Source organism: Lacerta agilis, chromosome 11 (genome assembly GCF_009819535.1).
Source record: "Lacerta agilis isolate rLacAgi1 chromosome 11, rLacAgi1.pri, whole genome shotgun sequence".
Lineage (NCBI taxonomy): Eukaryota > Metazoa > Chordata > Lepidosauria > Squamata > Lacertidae > Lacerta > Lacerta agilis.
The window spans coordinates 23,537,482-23,555,190 of record NC_046322.1 but is presented as its reverse complement, the minus strand read 5'-3'; the positions used below and the strand labels follow the sequence as shown (position 1 = coordinate 23,555,190).

General features: G+C 44.4%; 1 protein-coding gene across 1 annotated transcript in view; it reads left to right on the top strand.

The window, feature by feature from the left end:
• Nucleotides 1–17,709, top strand: part of DEPDC1B (DEP domain containing 1B) — a 35,222-nt gene that overhangs the window by 528 nt on the left and 16,985 nt on the right. Inside the window, exons 2-6 of the mRNA XM_033163732.1 lie at nucleotides 2,968–3,233; nucleotides 8,608–8,743; nucleotides 9,668–9,795; nucleotides 11,243–11,373; nucleotides 14,014–14,061. Of these exons, the coding sequence (XP_033019623.1) occupies nucleotides 2,968–3,233; nucleotides 8,608–8,743; nucleotides 9,668–9,795; nucleotides 11,243–11,373; nucleotides 14,014–14,061 (709 nt within the window). The remainder of the gene's footprint in view (nucleotides 1–2,967; nucleotides 3,234–8,607; nucleotides 8,744–9,667; nucleotides 9,796–11,242; nucleotides 11,374–14,013; nucleotides 14,062–17,709) is intronic.

Below are 17,709 nucleotides of genomic sequence, written 5' to 3'. Positions count from 1 at the left end.
CAGGAGTGCTGCTTTTGATTGTTAGTAGCTCTCCTGGGTCTCAGGTAGAAGATCCTTCCTATGAATTACTAGGTGATCCTTAGCAGATGAAGCCAGAAGTTAAACCCAGAACCTCCTGCAAGCAAAGCACTGAATGATGAGTCCTCCAGTCTTTGCACATTTGAAGTTTCTGTTCTCCCAGACTTCTACTTATTTATGACTTTATTTATTACATTTGCATACTGCCCTTTATCTGAAGATCTCAGGGCAGCTCACAGCATAAAAATATAAAATAAAAACACAAAATACATAATAACAAAACAAAACAAACCAATACCACCACCCCAAACACATTTAAAAGGGCATAGAATGTTAATCTGCCAAAGTTCTGTTTGAAGATGAACCTTTTCACTTGGCACCTAAAGGTATATAATGAAAGTGCCATGTGAACCTCCCTGGGGAGAGCATTCCAGAAACTTGCAGAAGCAGCTTTTTTAGCCAACCTACTTGCCTGATTCAGAGATTGGTTCCAGGATGCTACTATTTTCAAGTGGGATGTCATCACATACTGATAAATTCAGGTTGCACAATTTTCATAATAAAGCAAGTGATGGGAAAATGTCATGGAAACTGTGGGATAACACTTGTTTTGATGCAACCTTTAATCTCCCTGCAAACAAATAAAGATGCACGCTCAATAAACAGTCATACGGAAGTGCCAGAATTCTCCAGTTTATCTGCTGTTCCCCTGGGCCAGACCAGTGAAGCCTCTGTGGAAAAGACCCTCTTCTTTGCATGCCAGGGTTTTGAAATCAAAAGCTGGCCTGTGGGCAAAAGTTCTCTTTGCTTTATTACGTCTCCACCACAATGGAGCTACATTCTCTGCATAACCATACCTTCCATCAAGGCAGTAGATGGTTGGCACAACATGCTAAAGAGATGACACAATTTTGCAGACTTCTGGAAAGAGCACACAGCCACTTCCCGCCTCCTTGGTACGTTTTGCTGCTGTGCTGTGCTGAGCTAAGTCTTGGTTACAGCTTGTGTTTAGTGGCTTGGTGCATTGTGCAAACCAGGCCATGGTCTACACAGGTGAGTTTTATCTTCTGCCTCTACCACCACCAACCCTAGAAGAAGAAGAGTTTGGATTTGATATCCCGCTTTTCACTACCCGAAGGAGTCTCAAAGCGGCTAACATTCTCCTTTCCCTTCCTCCCCCACAACAAGCACTCTGTGAGGTGAGTGGGGCTGAGAGACTTCAAAGAAGTGTGACTAGCCCAAGGTCACCCAGCAGCTGCATGTGGAGGAGCGGAGACACGAACCCGGTTCCCCAGATTACGAGTCTACCGCTCTTAACCACTACACCACACTGGCTCTCCTACACAAATTCAGAGTGGAGTACCTAAGTCGGTTGGATAGCACCTTGTACACCTCCTTCCGGGAATTCCTGCAGCCAAACTGGTACCAAATGTATTGCTCTGCTTGATCAAAAAGGTATATTGAAAAATAGGACTTTCGAGCCATCTGGCCCCAAAATGGCAACTAGGCATTCAATTTTGGTGACTGTAATACTGGTTTAAGGAGCTATTTGCCACCTAGATTACAAATATGAGTTTCTAACATTGCTGTACACTACACACGCACACACCCACCCACCCAGTGTATTTCATTTTGTTTCCCTCCCACCCCCACCCCCTTATCTAAATTTCTTTGGCAAAGTAAGATTGTCTTCCATGAACACGAACTTAAAGTCTGTAAGTGACTGTGGAGGCCAATTTTGGATCCACACGTCCTTCCACATTGGGGACATAGGTTTCCAGGCGGGAGTTGATCATGGTGAGGGTTTGCCAATCGTGCCTTCCTCTTAGCTCATTTTCCCCCTTCGTCTTTGCTTTCAGCATACTCGGATTAAAGAGCTTTCCATCTGTTCGATATATGATTTTTACTCTGGTGGGGAGTTTCCTTTAGAAAAAGTGTAGGATCGTGGCAATGAAAATAATAAATAGAGTTGGGGTGTTAACACAACCCTGATTAACACCTGATCCCACTGAATGGTTCACTTTGAGAGCCATTGTTATCTGTGATTGTTGCTGTCATATTATCATGGAGGAGCCGAAGGATGTTCACAAATTTATCTGGGCAGCCAATTTTCAGAAGGGCACTACGATTTACAGTGTCAAAGGCCTTAGGTCAATAAACACAATTTACAGGGGTTGGTTTTGTTCTCTGCATTTTTCTTGCAGCTGTGAAATCATGTTGATTGTCCCCCTAGAAGGTTGAAAACCATTTTGGGATTCAGGAAGGGCAGCCTCTGATATTATTAGAAGACTGTTTGCTAAGATCCTTGCAAGAATTTTGCCGGCTGCCACTAATAAAAAGATACCTCAATAGTTTCCGCAATCCATTCTATCACCTTTTTAAAATAGATTGATAATATTGGCATCCCTAAAGTCTGCTGGGAACTCCTCTGAGCTTGTGAAGTTGTTGTGTAAGTTTAGTTCCACCCACTTTGAAGACTTTGGCAGGTATCCCATCAGGTCAGGTCTGCTGGCTTTGTTGTTTTTCATTTGGTTAATAGCTGTACACAATTCTCCCAGATTTTGAGATACTACAATTACATTGTCTTGTCAGTGTCTGGATAATATATTTGGAGGTTGCTCAGTTGTGTCAGCTTGCAGGGGATTTTGCACTGAAGAATAATTGCTAGTTACTGCCTTTGGTGGTAATTTCTTGTAGTTTAAGGAGAAATCCCCCCAAACCTTTAGCTTTGGGGTATAAGGAAATGACTTTTCTGGTACTGTATGTGGAGAAAAACTTGCAGGTATGGAGGCAATACTTTTCCTGATTTATGAAGCCCTCCACTTCCAAGTAAGTTCTCTTTACCTGCTTCCCTTGACCTTCCCTAGGACTGCCTAAGTCTGAGCAAACAAGCACTAGTTTGGCTTTGGGTAAATCTTTTTGTATTGATATTCTTTATTGTCTTCTCAGTGGAATGAGACTATTGAGCTCTTCCGAGGTGGGATGCCTTTACGGAAGCACCGCTGTCGCTTCAAAAGCTATGAGCGCTGCTTCACAGCTTCAGAGGCCGTTGACTGGCTACAAAGACTGCTGCAGCACAATCAAAATTTCAGCCCAGAAGTGACCCGCACCCAAACAGTTCAGCTCCTCAAAAAGTTCCTGAGAAACCATGTTATCGAAGATATCAAAGGAAGATGGGGAAAAGAGGATTTTGAAGACAATGGTCACTTATATAGGTAAATAAATGGATACTAGGTTATTTGGGTTGAATTATGAAAGAGGGAGAGAGACTTAACTGCAGGAGATTTTGTAATCTATTGTGGTTTTGCAGCAGATTCTTGCAACTTTTATCAAATTAAACTCTTGTTCTTTTTTAATTTGGTACACATTGTTCACACCTATATTTCAAGTTTGGAAACACATGTTTTCAAGCAGCAATACAAAAAAAGTATCCATGAAGAATACATAATTTCTGAAAACAATTATGAAAACATCCCTGCTACCATTACATTTCTAAATACAAAACTGACTACCATATTGTTGCTTCTGTGTAGCAAGAGAAGTTCATTTTCAAAACAGGTAAAATTCAGTCTTCAGGTGTGAATGGTATGAATGAGAGAGAGCCCCCTTCTTAATTTCTTAAGTAGTTTTTAGGTGATAAATGGAAGTAAGGCAGAAAGGTATCATTATTATATACAGTATGTACTTAATGGTGGAAAAGGTTCCAGTTTGTGCTGTCTGCTTTCTGTCAATCTTCAGACTCAGTGAATGAATTGGGATTCATGAAACTGATACTGGGTACAGCTTCTGGCTGCATATATGCTTGGTGGCAGCCCATGATGAATTCTTATCCCGAAATGCTTTTAAACCTGCTCAAGGCAGTAACGGGGGTTGGTCTTCAGATAACATTTGAAAGCTCAAAGGTTGCTATTTGTAGACTGCAAACATTAAGGCATTGAACACGCCTTCATAAAAAGGAAATGGGTAACAGGTCATGTAGCAAAGGCTTTTAAAACCTTAATCAAATGTTTGACTTCACCTGGGTTATTTTTACATAAAAAAATGAAGCAATGTGCAGTATAAACAGCAAATATGGATTGTCTGAGAGTCTTTAATTAAACTGGTATGACCTATTAGCGTTGGATGAAATCCAGTGATTAAGAGTACAGTTACTGGACCCACCAGTTACAATAAATTAGGACTTTAAAATAATGTAATAATATCCTTGGTCCCTGTAGGCAGGAGATTCCATGTTTGTGTACCTTGGCAATAATTACTTTCTAGCATGAAGGAAACAATTGGCCGACATTAATATGACTTAGATGTTTCCTGTGTTTTGACATTTGCGATGCATCTTCTTAGCATTGTCTGAAACCTTTTGATACAGGGAGTCAAAGAAAATTAATGCAGGCTGGAGTTCCTGCCTTATGACTCTTGCATGCCTGCAACTTGAGCCACGTTAAGAGTCACATGTGTTTATCCCCGTGTGCCGCCATCTTGCATTTTGCACAACAAAGCAAAGTTCTCTTGTACAATGGTTAAGAATTGTGCAGCTGTAGTATATCTAGTACCTTGTCATGCATTGACTAGTTACAGCCAGACTAGACTACTGTAAAGTGGTCTGTGTGGGGCTGCTATTGAAGATGACTGAGTTTGCATTTGGGCATGGGGACTATTGTGTTATGCCTTTTTATCCAATATACTGACATGTCACACTAAACTACATTCACACCAGTGGTCATGGTGTGGCTCAAGAATTTGCATCATTGGACAATGTTGATACTGTAATACTGTGTGTACCACTTTGTGGTGTTTTATATGAAACAATTTATAAAACTGAAATGAGTAAAGTCACTGGTCTACCTTTAAGACCAATTGGTTATTTGCCTTTTTGCAATGCTGAACTTTAATCTTTTCAGATAGTGCCATAATGTAATTTTATAATTATACTGTTGTGTTCCCTTGGGTGTACTAGTCATTTTATTTATACAAATGATGTCGTAATAAGTTGCAAAATAATGGATTTTATTCCGTGGCGGCTGATCCCTGCAGATGCAATGAAATAGGTCCATGAGCATTAGCATGATGAAATACGCTCACGGCGTTATGTAAGTGCCACACATATTAGCCCATTTAGCTTTGCGTTGCATTGCCTGTGGCTCTCCATGGTCTCTGGCAGTGAGGCTTTTCTTGCCACCTGACCTCTTAAGTGCAGGTGAGAGGGGTTGAACCCGAGACCTCCTGCATACAAAGCACAACTGAGCAGTTATCCTTCCCCCTAACTTTAGTGTACTGTTAGAAGTGTTGTAAAGCGGAACCTTCATTCAATGCATCCAGGACTCCTTCCAACACATGCCCTATGCAGGGTGCAGCAGGATCTTCATGAAAGAAGAACAAAGTAACTCCCTTCAGATTTCCTGGATTGGTCCCCCTGACCCTTCTGAACCAACCTTTTCCTTCTCTAGGTTGAAGTCGGTTTCTGCTTTTTTGCCATCTGCTTCCTCCCCCATCTTAAACGTGTTCCCCCCGCCCCAAGTTCCCAGAATGTGTATCAAAGCAGTTTTTAAAAGCTAGAAGCTATTTTTTAGGGAAGGAGTTACACAAAACCTGTCTTTGTCCAGTTAGTATTTATCAGTACTGTAGTATTATCAAGCATGAAAAATTAAGGCTATAACTATTCTTCTTTCAAACAAAATGGGAAAAGCTTTTACAACTTGGGGCTGAATTCCATTGTGGCCAGCCTTCCAGGGCCCATATGGCAGTGTTGGGCAGTTCCAGATTTGAAAGTGAGCAGGGTGCAAGTTTTGGAGACCCATGGTTTGGGATCGTGACTGTCTATAGAGCCAAAAATATATTTTGCAGTATTTTTCTTGTACAGTGGTACCTCGGTTTTCTAACGTCTCCATCAACGAACATTTCAGAATTTGAATGCCGAAAACTCAGAAGTCAGTGCTTCGGTTTTTGAACATGCCTTTGAAATCGAACTGGAACCGTGGCTTCTGTATTGAGTTTTCCATATTGAGTTTTCGGTTTTGGAACTTGGTCTTCCGGAACGGATTACGTACGAAAACCCAGGTATCTCTGTATCCCTGTGGTGCTTTCTCACATAATGTACATGATGCTGAGTAATCATTTTATCTTTTTATTCTGTGAACCGGTATGAAGGGTGGTATACAAATTTAATAAATAATAATAATTGTGTTTCCACTGTATTGTTTTTCTCTTTTATTGGACTGTCCTTCCTTCCTTCCTTCCTTCCTTCCTTCCTTCCATCCATCCTTCCTTCTGTTCCGTTTGTCTTTTTGGCATTTGTTCTACCTGCTTCTGTACCAGAAGATGAAATAAATATATATTTTATAGAATAACGTAAGGCAGGGCAAAGGTAACAATGGGTGGATCAAAATATGTGACTCAAACCTTTGTACAGTTGGCTACATTCCAGCCATGCAGAAATCCAGAGGCTTTTGCGCAGACAAACGCACACACCCCTCTCTTTCCATCAAGACTCAAGCAAGAGGCATTACTACAGTTCAGCATCACATTCCAGACTGGCAAAACCACTCAAGGAGGATGTGGAATAGAGTACTGACAAAGCATGGTTCTTAACTATTTTCCCTTCTTAAAAACAAAACCGGAAATGAACTTTCAGATTACAGCAGCAATGCTTGGTGTTAATTGTTCAGCAGTTTGGTATTATTTTGCCAGTTTTTTTTTTTTTTATTAAGAATTTTGTATGGCTGTGCTGTCCCTGTAGAGTGAATTAACTTGCCAGGGATCAATGCAGTAAACTAAAGCTGTGGTTTTGGAGGTCTATTGTATATCCTATCCACCAAAGCATGTTCTTAACTTTCAGGACAATGGATATATTTGGAGCACCATCTGGTGGACAATTGCAAACAGTCTCTCTCTCTCTCTCTCTCTCTCTCTCTCCCCCCCCCCCCGCACCTAGTAATTATTGCAGGTGGAAGTTTAGTTGCTTTTACTGTTGCTGTCTTTATTGTTAAATTGCTTTGGGATGTTTTATGGCGAGTGATTAAAAAATGAATTAAATAGCCTAGGAACACATAGGGGAAGCTTATTTACACAGCAATCGATGATGCCTAAAGTATGGTTACCAGATTTTTTTCAATGAATCCGGGGACACTTTTTTTTTTTTGGAAGCTGAGTAGCAACAGGGATTCAGTAGTTGGGATGGTGAGGCAAAATACCCTGGGCCCAAACACACATGCATATTGTATAAAGGTGCTTTAAATCAGGTCAGTCAAAGGGGGAAAGGGGGAGGCTTGGGAGTCACGGGTGGGTGGTGCGCCATTGCCCAGTTTTTTAAAAACTGCACACTTATGTTTCACAGGCTGCAAAAGAAAGGCTTTGCACCTTGACTAGCAGAGAAACCGCACGCATTGCGTCCCTCCTGGGCAACGGCCGCCCGCCTGCGACTCCCGAGCCTCCCCTGATCTGTCAAAACAAAGGGGGAAAGGGGCAGGAGATCTGTACTGCCGGATGTCTCCTTCAGCAGTGGCGGTGGCAGCAGGCAGTGAGCAGCTCCTGAAGCCAGTCAGAGCCAGCTGCGCTACCAGGCTGGCTCTGGGCTGCTGAGGCTGCAGCTGCCACATTTCCCGGGGACAGATTTGCAAATCTGGGGACTGTCCCTGGGAACCAGGGATGTCTGGTAACCCTACTAAAGCCTTAATCTAAGCTTTGTTATTTTCAGAATAATGGCCTGGGTCAGTTGCCCTTTCTTTTTTTCACAGGCAAAGAGCAAAAGTTATCAATTGGGTCTGTGGTTTGACTTGATTTAGGGTCAAAGGATAACACTGCAGCTGATGAGCTGTACTAGTTTTGAGCTGCTGTATAATTCTATAAGTAACTTAATGGGAGAAACTGCTCCCTGAGAGGCTGCTCTCTAGAAGAACATACTAGCTTCTGGTTTTTCACCCATCCACTTTCCTCATGTGGGCATTTCCCCTTGGCCCCATCTGCACTATAGATTTAAAGCAGTATCATACAATTTTAAACAGTCATGCCTTTCCCCAAAGAATCCTGCAAACCATGGTAATGATAATTATTGCGAGGCGCTTATTCCTTTTACAGAGCTACGTTTCCCAGAGTGGTTTAACAATCAACCCTCTACCCAGGAAATTCTGGGAATTGTAGCTCTGTGAGGGGAACAGGGGTCTCCTAAGAGCTCTCAGTATGCTTAGCGAACTACAGTTCCCAGGATTATTTGGGGGAAGCCAGGACTGTTTAAAGTGGTATGATACTGCTTTAAATCTATAGTGCAGATGGGGCCCATTACTTTTTTCATTAACCTGCCCAGCTCTGGAAAGGGTCCATGTTGATGGAGCAATAGAATATTATTCTGCTGTTTCCATCAACAAAGTCAGTGCATGATATGAAAGAGTTCCACCCTTTCCTTTTGCACATTGATGACTTCATTGGATTCATCCCAGAATCAGCTTCTAGGTCAAGAAGGCCAGTGTGTAAAACATTTCACATGTGCCTCAAACAATTAGATTACACCAAGATGTGAGTCCTCTCTCTCTCCCTGCCTCTCACAATGTTCACAAGCTGGACTCAATTGTGGCTTTAACATTTTGTTTTTCATTCTAGATTTCCTCCTTTCTCGCCACTGAAACCATATCCCAAACGATCCCCATACCGAAAGGAAGTTGTCAAATTCCCAAACTGGAATGATTTTGAAAGAGATTCTTTCCGAGAACAGATCCCAGGGAAGCCCCTCCTGTTGGTAAGATTTTCATCTATACGAATATCATTTTGATGCAGAAGATGCTAACTACAAGCTCCTGTTCACTGACATATCTGTGAAAGGCATCCTTTGGTTCCTCCCAAGTGGCGAGCAACAGAGGAGCCAATCAGGCTCTGTGGAGAAGTGTTGTTACACCCAGACCAGTCCCTGACACCTTTTGGAGCTGACTTCCACCTGGGTGTGGACCAGCAAATCCTGGGCTGTGACTTTGGTATTGTCATCACCAACATTCCCTTCCTCCCTCAGGGAAAAGAACATAATTGCTATGGACCATGATTAATCAATAATGGGGCGTGGGTGGCGCTGCGGGTTATAAGGGCATAGGATGTCAATCAGATCAACCAAAGGCCTGGTTAAAAAGGAACGTTTTTGCCTGGCACCTAAAGGTATATAATGAGGGCACCAGGCGAACTTCCCTGGGGAGAGCATTCCACAGGTGGGGAGCCACTGCAGAGAAGGCCCGTTCTCATGTTACCACACTCCGGACCTCTCGAGGAGGAGGCACACAAAGGTGGGCCTCAGAAGATGATTTCATTGTCCAGGTAGGTTCATATGGAAAGAGGTGGTCCTTGAGGTATTGCGGTCCTGAGCCGTTTAAGGCTTTATAGGTCAAAACCTATAACCTTTGAATTGGGCCTGGAAACCAGTTGGTAGCCAGTGCAGTCAGACCAGGATCGGTGTAATATGCTCAAACTGTCTTGCTCCGGTGAGGAACCTGGCTGCTGAATTCTGCACTAGCACGTAGGACACATTATCTTCCCTGCGCTGTTGCTTAGAAATGTACTGAAGAATTGGCAATTATTTGCAACTAAGGTCTGGATCGGTGTAGGATTAGGGTCCTTATTAAGGGAAAGAATTATTATATACAATACTAAAACTTGTTAGTTTTCTTGTCTCTTGTAGAATTCTGAAATGTGGTTCAAACGTCACAGTATTGCAATTGGAGAAGTAGGAACGTGCAAACTCGTACATCGCCGACAATTAACAGAGTCAAATCTAGAAGATATATGGAGATCCATGACTCTATCGCAGTAAGTAGATTGCACGAACCTTTCTCTGTCAACCTAAGCTGAGAGTAAGTAGTAGAAAGCAACAGGCTGTGCTTTGCAATAAACAAACAAACAAACAGACAAACAAATAAATATTCCAACTTGCCACTAAGAAAATACAAAGTCAGCAATTCAGTAATCCATAAACTGAAATTCTTTTGCCTTTTTTCAGCTTGCTTGTTGACTCCAGCCCCTGAACTGCTATGCCCAGCCTTTTATAAAAAACAACAACCCATGAGAATACATCTTCGCACAGCATATAGTTAAACTGTGGAACTCAGTCTCACAGGAAGAAGTGATGGCTGCCAACCTATATGGCTCTCAAAGAGGATTAGATAAATTCATGGAGGAGAAGGCTTTTGAAGGCTTCTTCATGATGGCTGTGTTCTGCTTCCACAGTTGGAGGCAGTTGCTGGAACCCCCAGGAAGGGAGAGAGCTCTCCTGCTTGAATCCTGCTTGCAGGTTTCCCACAGGCATCTGGTTGGTCACTGTGAGAACAGGATGCTGCACTAGATGGGCCATTGGCCTGATCCTGCAGGCTGTTCTTATGTGATGCATGTAACCAACATCCACTGCTTTCAATCCACCCACAGGGCCCCTGGCCATCCCACTGTTTAGACATGGATGGTTTTGTCTATTCTGTATGGAAAGGCGAAAAGAAGTGTAACAAATAGATCACTACCATTCCTTTCCAGTGACGGATTTACATATAAGCTAAACAAGCTATAGCTTAGGGCCCCACTCTCTTGGGGGCCCCAAAAAACTGGATGTACATTTCCAAAATATAAGATAAAAAACAAATAAAATGGCTTTAGATACCTGTTAGGTCCATAAATTACCATATAGCATATATTCAACACAAAAAACAGTGACAATTTGTTGTTGCCAAAGTGCAGCTGGACATATAAAGGGCCCCATTACCTTCAGTAGCTTAGGGCCTCATCAAACCTAAATCCGGCCCTGTTCCTTTCCATTATATACTACAGAATATTGCTGGAATGCGGTGTGTGATGCCTTTAGGTATTTTGGGGTTGTTTTGTTCTCTAGAGCAGGTGGGGCAAACTAGCGTGTGGACACTCACTGGTTTTCCCAACTGGTGGGGTGGGTTGGCATTTATAAAATGCCCTTTGATGGGTAAGAATGGGTTTTCCATTATGACATGCAACCTCAGCATTACAGTCACATGTATCTGAAATATATGGGCGCTGTGTCTGTATAGCATTCATTTTAAACCAGAATGTTACTTTTTCTATTGGTATTGTGAGCTTTGAGGCGGCTTGTGATCCCTATTAAAACATACTCCATCTGTCTGAACTTTTTGTATTCCAGTAAAAGTACTTCAATGTGATGTGTGGTGCTTCTACAACTAACTGTGCTGCTAGTCTGATAAACCTGTTTGTTTCCCCACCCCCCACCCTCTTGTTGCAGCTTGCAAAAGACTTTAGGCTTGGATTCTCTGAATGACATGCTGGACATTAAACTTGTGAATCCAAAGCATATAATTCAGAATGTGTATAATGTCAACAAGCAGGGGGTTGTCATCCTAGAAGATAAATCAAGTAAGTAGAGTACAGTGGTACCTCAGTTTACTAACGCTTCAGGTCACAGACGCTTCAGGTTACAGACTCAGAAATAGTACCTCAGGTTAAGAACTTTGCTTCAGGATGAGAACAGAAATCGCGCGGCGGTGGCAGCGGGAGGCCCCATTAGCTAAAGTGGTACCTCAGGTCTAGGAACAGTTTCAGGTTAAGAACGGACCTCCAGAACTAATTAAGTTCTTAACCTGAGGTACCACTGGAATTTGTTTAGTTTGTTACAGCTTTTCTAGGATTTGGGCTTGATAATATGGTAATTCAGCGGTGGGGGGGGGACATTTTGTAGCTGAATCATCTAAAAGATAGACTTTTCTCCCCAGAAGAAGAAAATTACCATATACCATCAAAGAGTATATTGGGGAATGTCATGTTATTTACATTTATTTAGTTGTTTGCAGGGCTTCTCAAGTTTGGACTATTTAACTGTATATTTTTGAATGATTTCTGATAAGTTATCCATGAATACAACTTCATTTCCTTTCCATAAGACATTCTGAACTAGTAAGAGCATTAGGTGGAAATTGTACACTATTTTTTACGGAGGTAAACAAATCCATAGTTAAAAGCCAGGCTGTTCTTGTGCTGTGGGTTAAACCACAGAGCCTAGGGCTTGCCGATCAGAAGGTTGGCGGTTTGAATTCCCGCAACGGAGTGAGCTCCCGTTGCTCGGTCCCTGCTCCTGCCAACCTAGCAGTTTGAAAGCACGAAGTGCAAGTAGATAAATAGGTACCACTCCAGCGGGAAGGTAAACCGCATTTCCATGCACTGCTCTGGTTTGCCAGAAGCGGCTTAGACATGCCACATGACCCGGAAGCTGTACGCCAGCTCCCTTGGCCAGTAAAGCAAGATGAGCGCCGCAACCCCAGAGTTGTCAGTGACTGGACCTAATAGTCAGGGGTCCCTTTACCTTTAAGTAGATAAGCAGAAGTGTTAAAGTTTCATGATTCAACATCACCTTGCTGAGTAATTTCCTTTTATGTGATGCCAACCTGTTTGAGGCTAAGTACGCAACCAACAAACGTGGCATAATTGTTTCTTATTAAGGGTGGCTTCCCCACGTGACACATCCTTTGTATGGAGATAATCTGCAGGCACGTAATCTGAAGGCAGCATGAGTTTTGCTTTTCTGCAGTTACATCTGTTTAGAAGGCTCCCTGTCGCTCCGCAAAATTAAATACCGGTGCTTCCCTGTTTCCAAACTTGACGCATTTGTGCGCATAGGTCTTTGTTGCACTATGGTAATTCTGCAGCGTATTGTTGCGGAATTCCTTTGTGCGGGAAGCCGTGGTGGCCAGCAGCTTGGATGGCCTTAAAAGAGGATTAGACAAATTCACAGAGGATAAGGCTACCGATGGCTATTCTGCCTCCATGGTCAGAGATAGTAATGCTTCTGAATACCAGTTGCTGAAGATGCCAGGAAGGGAGAGGGCTCTTGTTCTCAGGTCCTGTTGTGGGTTTCCCACAGGCATCTGGTTGGCCACTGTGAGAACAGGATGCTAGACTACATGAGCTAACCTAGATGATCCTGTGCTGCTGAAGCATTTTGCTGCTATTATTAGGGGCTGCTTAACAGATCATAATCCACTGCAAATGTTTTTATTATAATGTATTATTATTTACTTTTAAATTTTATTATTATTGTTATTAACACACATGTCCTTGTGCTTGTAAAAAATGGAGGTCATTTGGAAATTTTTATTGTGCAACAAGTGACTAACCTGTTCAAATAATAGCACTTGTTCTGCAAAGATGTTGGGTTGTATCCAATGGCAGTCCTACTTAGAGGAGGCCAATTGAAGTTAACTAACTTGGGTTCAATGGGTCTAAGTAGCACACAGTTGTTTCCACCTGTGCCATATGTGAAGTGGTTCTTGGGATGGAAATGAGCAGCTGCCACCAATACAAACTGTCCAAAGATATAGAGCAGGGTTTTCCAAACTTGGGTCTCCAGTAGCTTTTTTTGGACTACAATTCCCATCATCCCTGACCACTGGTTCTGCTAGCTAGGGGTCATGGGAGTTGTAGACCAAAACCAGCCGGAGACCCACGTTTCGTAAACCCTGATAAAGAGTGACTATGTCTGTCCTCAGAGACACATGCTGTACTTTTTTATGGCTCAAGACAGAGGTGGAGGCTGTATTGTGTACTTCTCTGATGGAAATCACCGTCCTAATCACCATCATCATTACTATTTAACTGCCCTTTCCCCGAGGTTCCCAGGGCGGGTTACATCAGTTAAAGCACAGTGTTGAAAACCATGTAAAACAACTTGCAATCACTGAAATAAGGCAGGTCCTGAAAATATACATCCCAGTTTCCAAAAGCCAGGGTAAAGAGAAGAGTCTCGAGGCTTTGTTGAAAGATGTATAAGAAAGATGCCAAACACACCCCTGTTGGGAGGAAGTTCCACAACTCTGGTTGCCACATAGAAAGCCTTCTGCCAGGCTACCACCCTGGAGTTGATTGGGATGACTCTATGGCTGTTCATGTAATAGCTCCTGGATGAGGATTTCCTGTAGCTTGTAAATCCATTCCTCTGCTTCGTAAAAGTCATTGTTGATATATTTAACAATTTTTGAAAATTCTCATCTCTATTCACTGCAGAGGAGCTGCCTCACTGGGTGCTGTCAGCAATGAAGTGTCTGGCAAGTTGTAAGTATCAGTTTGATTTCAGTGTGAATAGGGAAGCTCCTCCCCCTTTTCTGTTTCAAGAAAGCCACTTTGACAAGGGCAAATAAGGCTTCATTCATCATTATGCTCTGTAAAATTAGTAATAATAATAATAATAATAATAATAATAATAATAATAAATTTGTATCCCACCCATCTGGCTGGGTCTCTCTGGGCGGCCTCCAACAGATATTAAAATACATTAAATTATCACAGATTAAAAACTTCCCTAAACAGGGCTGCCTTCAGGTATTTTCTAAATGTCAGGTAGTTGTTTATCTCTTTGACCTCTGATGGGAGGGCCTTCCACAGGGCGGGTGCTACTACCGAGAAGGCCCTCTGCCTGGTTCCCTGTAGCTTTGCTTCTCACAGTGAGGGAACCGCCAGAAGGCCCTCGGTGCTGGATCTCAGTGTCCGGGCTAAACGATGGGGGTGGAGACGCTCCTTCAGGTATACAGGACTGAGGCCGTTTAGGGCTTTAAAGGTCAGCACCAACACTTTGAATTGTGCTCGGAAACGTACTGGGAGCCAATGTAGATCTCTCAGGACTGGTGTTATGTGGTCCCGGCAGCCACTCGCAGTCACCAGTCTAGCTGCCGCATTCTGGATTAATTGCAGTTTCCGGGTCACCTTCAAAGGTAGCCCCACGTAGAGCGCATTGCAGTAGTCCAAGCGGGAGATAACCAGAGCATGCACCACTCTGGCGAGACAGTCTGCGGGCAGGTAGGGTCTCCCACACCCACCCACCCCCTGTCCCCCCAAAACAGTACTTCTGTCTTGTCAGGATTCAACCTCAATCTGTTAGCCACCATCCATCCTCCAACCGCCTCCAGGCACTCTCACAAGACCTTCACCACCTTCACTGGTTCTTACTTAAACAAGAGGTGGAGCTGGGTGTCATCTGCATACTGATGAACACCTAGCCCAAACCCCCTGATGATCTCTCCCAGTGGCTTCATATAGATATTAAAAAGCATGGGGGAGAGGACGGAACCCAGGACTAGAAGAAGTATGAAGTATGAAGAGGGAGGAGCAGAGACAGGCGTAGTCTCAGATTGCTTGGGAAGGCCCCGGGGGAGGAGGAAGCTAAGACAACTGTGGGAAGGCAGAAACCTTCATTTTCAGCAACTGCTTCTTGTGGGCAAGACCTGCTGGAGAAGAGTTGCTGTGCTCATTTGGCCTGACACTTCTGTGCAGATCCTGTTTTTGCCAATAGAGAGTTAACTCCAACTTGCTCGGTTAATAAGGCTTCATTCATCATCACACTCTGCACAGTGTTGTTCCTTCCCTGTTTGCTCAGTAAGGACAAAAGTCCAAGCTCACATGGGTGGAACTTAGTTCATAGTAGAGTGTCCCATTCCTACTACCTTTGCTGCTTTTGTATTACTGGGGAGCCTTAGGAACTGCTCAGTGGATCAAGACGTTCAAGACAACAAGAAAACTGTCTTGCATGGAGTCACAGGGAGCACAATATGTTTGGATTCTGCTTCATCATTGACTAAGCCCCAGCTGAGCAGCTTTATAGCCCTACCCCTTCCTCTTCCTCTTCACACGTATGGCTCTGGGATGCTTGGCTGTTTATTTGGAAACATTGGCTGCTCATCAGTTATGGGTACCTTATGTGGTAGTCCTCATCTTAAATCCTCATGCTGGGCATTGGCCTGCTATGTTGTATCACATTATCAACCATCACCCAGAACTGACTGATATGGGCAGCTACTTCTGTGTGATTGTTCCATCTGAAACAATCTTTGTGAAGATCTCCCTCCATGTACAATGCTTTCATTGGATGTGAGCCACTAGAAGCCCCTGGGACGGGGGTCAGCAACCTGCGGCTCCGGAGCCGCATGCGGCTCTTTTACACGGCTGCCGCGGCTCCAGGGCGGATACGCCCGCCCACTTCTCCAGCTGGCAGCGACCGCCCTCCAGCTGGCCGGCGGCCCGCCCTCCGGAGGCTGAGGGCGCTGCTCAGGGGCGTACCCAGGATCACCTGGCCTTGAACAGCGGGGCAGCGGGGCTTGGAGGCGGTGGGGACGCAGTAGAGGTGGTGCAGCTCAGCCGAGGGTTCTGGCAGGGAGCGCGCCTGAGGCGCGCACGCTCCTTCGGGAAGAGATGGAGCTGGGTGAGCGGGAGGGGGAACTTTGAAGACCCCGCCTCTGCCTCCGAAGCAGGCGCCCATGGGAGAGGCTGCCCCCCAAGCCTGCCTAGCAGGACCAACCCTGCCCAGCTCCGGGAGTCTTCCTAGCGTGGGAGGCGGCCTTGGGGCGGACAGGGGAGCTCCGGGGTCGGCGGGTATGTGGGACCCCGCGGCATCCAGAGGCAGCTGGGAGGCGGGACGGGATGGGGGCAGGAAGGGGGCCTTCAGATGCGTCCCCGCACGGGCACTGGAGGCCAGGACTCCTCGGCTGGGTCGTGGGACCGCGGGGGAGGGCTGGCCGCGGTTCCTCTCAGAAGGCTGCTGGCTGCTGCGTCGAGGCGACGACGAGGTAGGCAGCTGCGGGCTGGGCCAGGGGCGGCGGGTGGCAGGTGAGGGCGAGGGGGGAAGCCCTCTTTTTAAAAATGGTCGAGGAAGCGGCGCCTGTTTCCCTGCCGCTGCCTCCTTTGCTCCTGGTTCCGCTCGCAGCCTCAGACCGCGCTCTCGCAGGCGCGCGTCTCTCTCCGCCCCGGAGCAAGGCCGGGACGTTTTGCAGTTTTTCCTCTGTCCTGAGTGTGTGTTAGGGGAGCCTTGACAAAGCACCTGTTGGCGTGGAAGAGAGGAGTCCTAACTTGGATCTGTGTTCATGTGCAAAATCTATCGCCATTGTCATTAAGGGGGCAGGGAACTCCCCTAAAAAGGTTTGAACACTACGAACTACTACAGCCACCTGTATGCAAGTCAGCACAAACATCACAGGCTTCTCTGGTGCAATTCTGTGCTTTATTTAGCAAGAGAGGAGGTTGGAAGAGGTGAACATAGCCTCTGGTCTGGAATATTAAGGGTAAAAGACACTAAGATTATTGTAAAAGCCAGCAGTCTTCAATAAGACATGGGACAAACATTTAACACAAGTGTGCAGTTGAGGACTCATTTTTTTAAAAACAACAACAACAAATCAAATATTTGTATGCTGTCGCAACCCACCTTGGATCAGGCTGTGACCTGGTAGTGGTCCCCAGGGTGGATAAAAATGAATGATTTTTTTTAAAAAAATGGATTTTTTTTATTTAAATCGGATTTTTTTTATTTAAATCGGATTTTTTAAAATTTAAATCGGATTTTTAAAAATAAAATGCAGTGTTATATTTGTTTTAAATGTCGCAATGGTTTTGCGGCTCCCAGTTTTTTTTTTCCTTCGGAAACGGGTCCAAGTGGCTCTTTTGGTCTTAAAGGTTGCAGACCCCTGCCCTGGGACAAATCCACCACCCGCCCATTATGTCAGAGTATATGCCGTGTGGTCCTCCTCACATTGCCATCCTAGAGGGTAAAGTAATACCGGTACTGAGAAAGCAGCATCTCTGCCAACCCAATTTGTTGTGGAGAATTCACTGGGGCAGGGTTTTTCTGTATACAGTGTATTAGAGTTTAATGTGCATATGGGGTTATATGAAGAGTTAAGCTTGAAATACTAACTGCCCGTTGATGCATAAGAC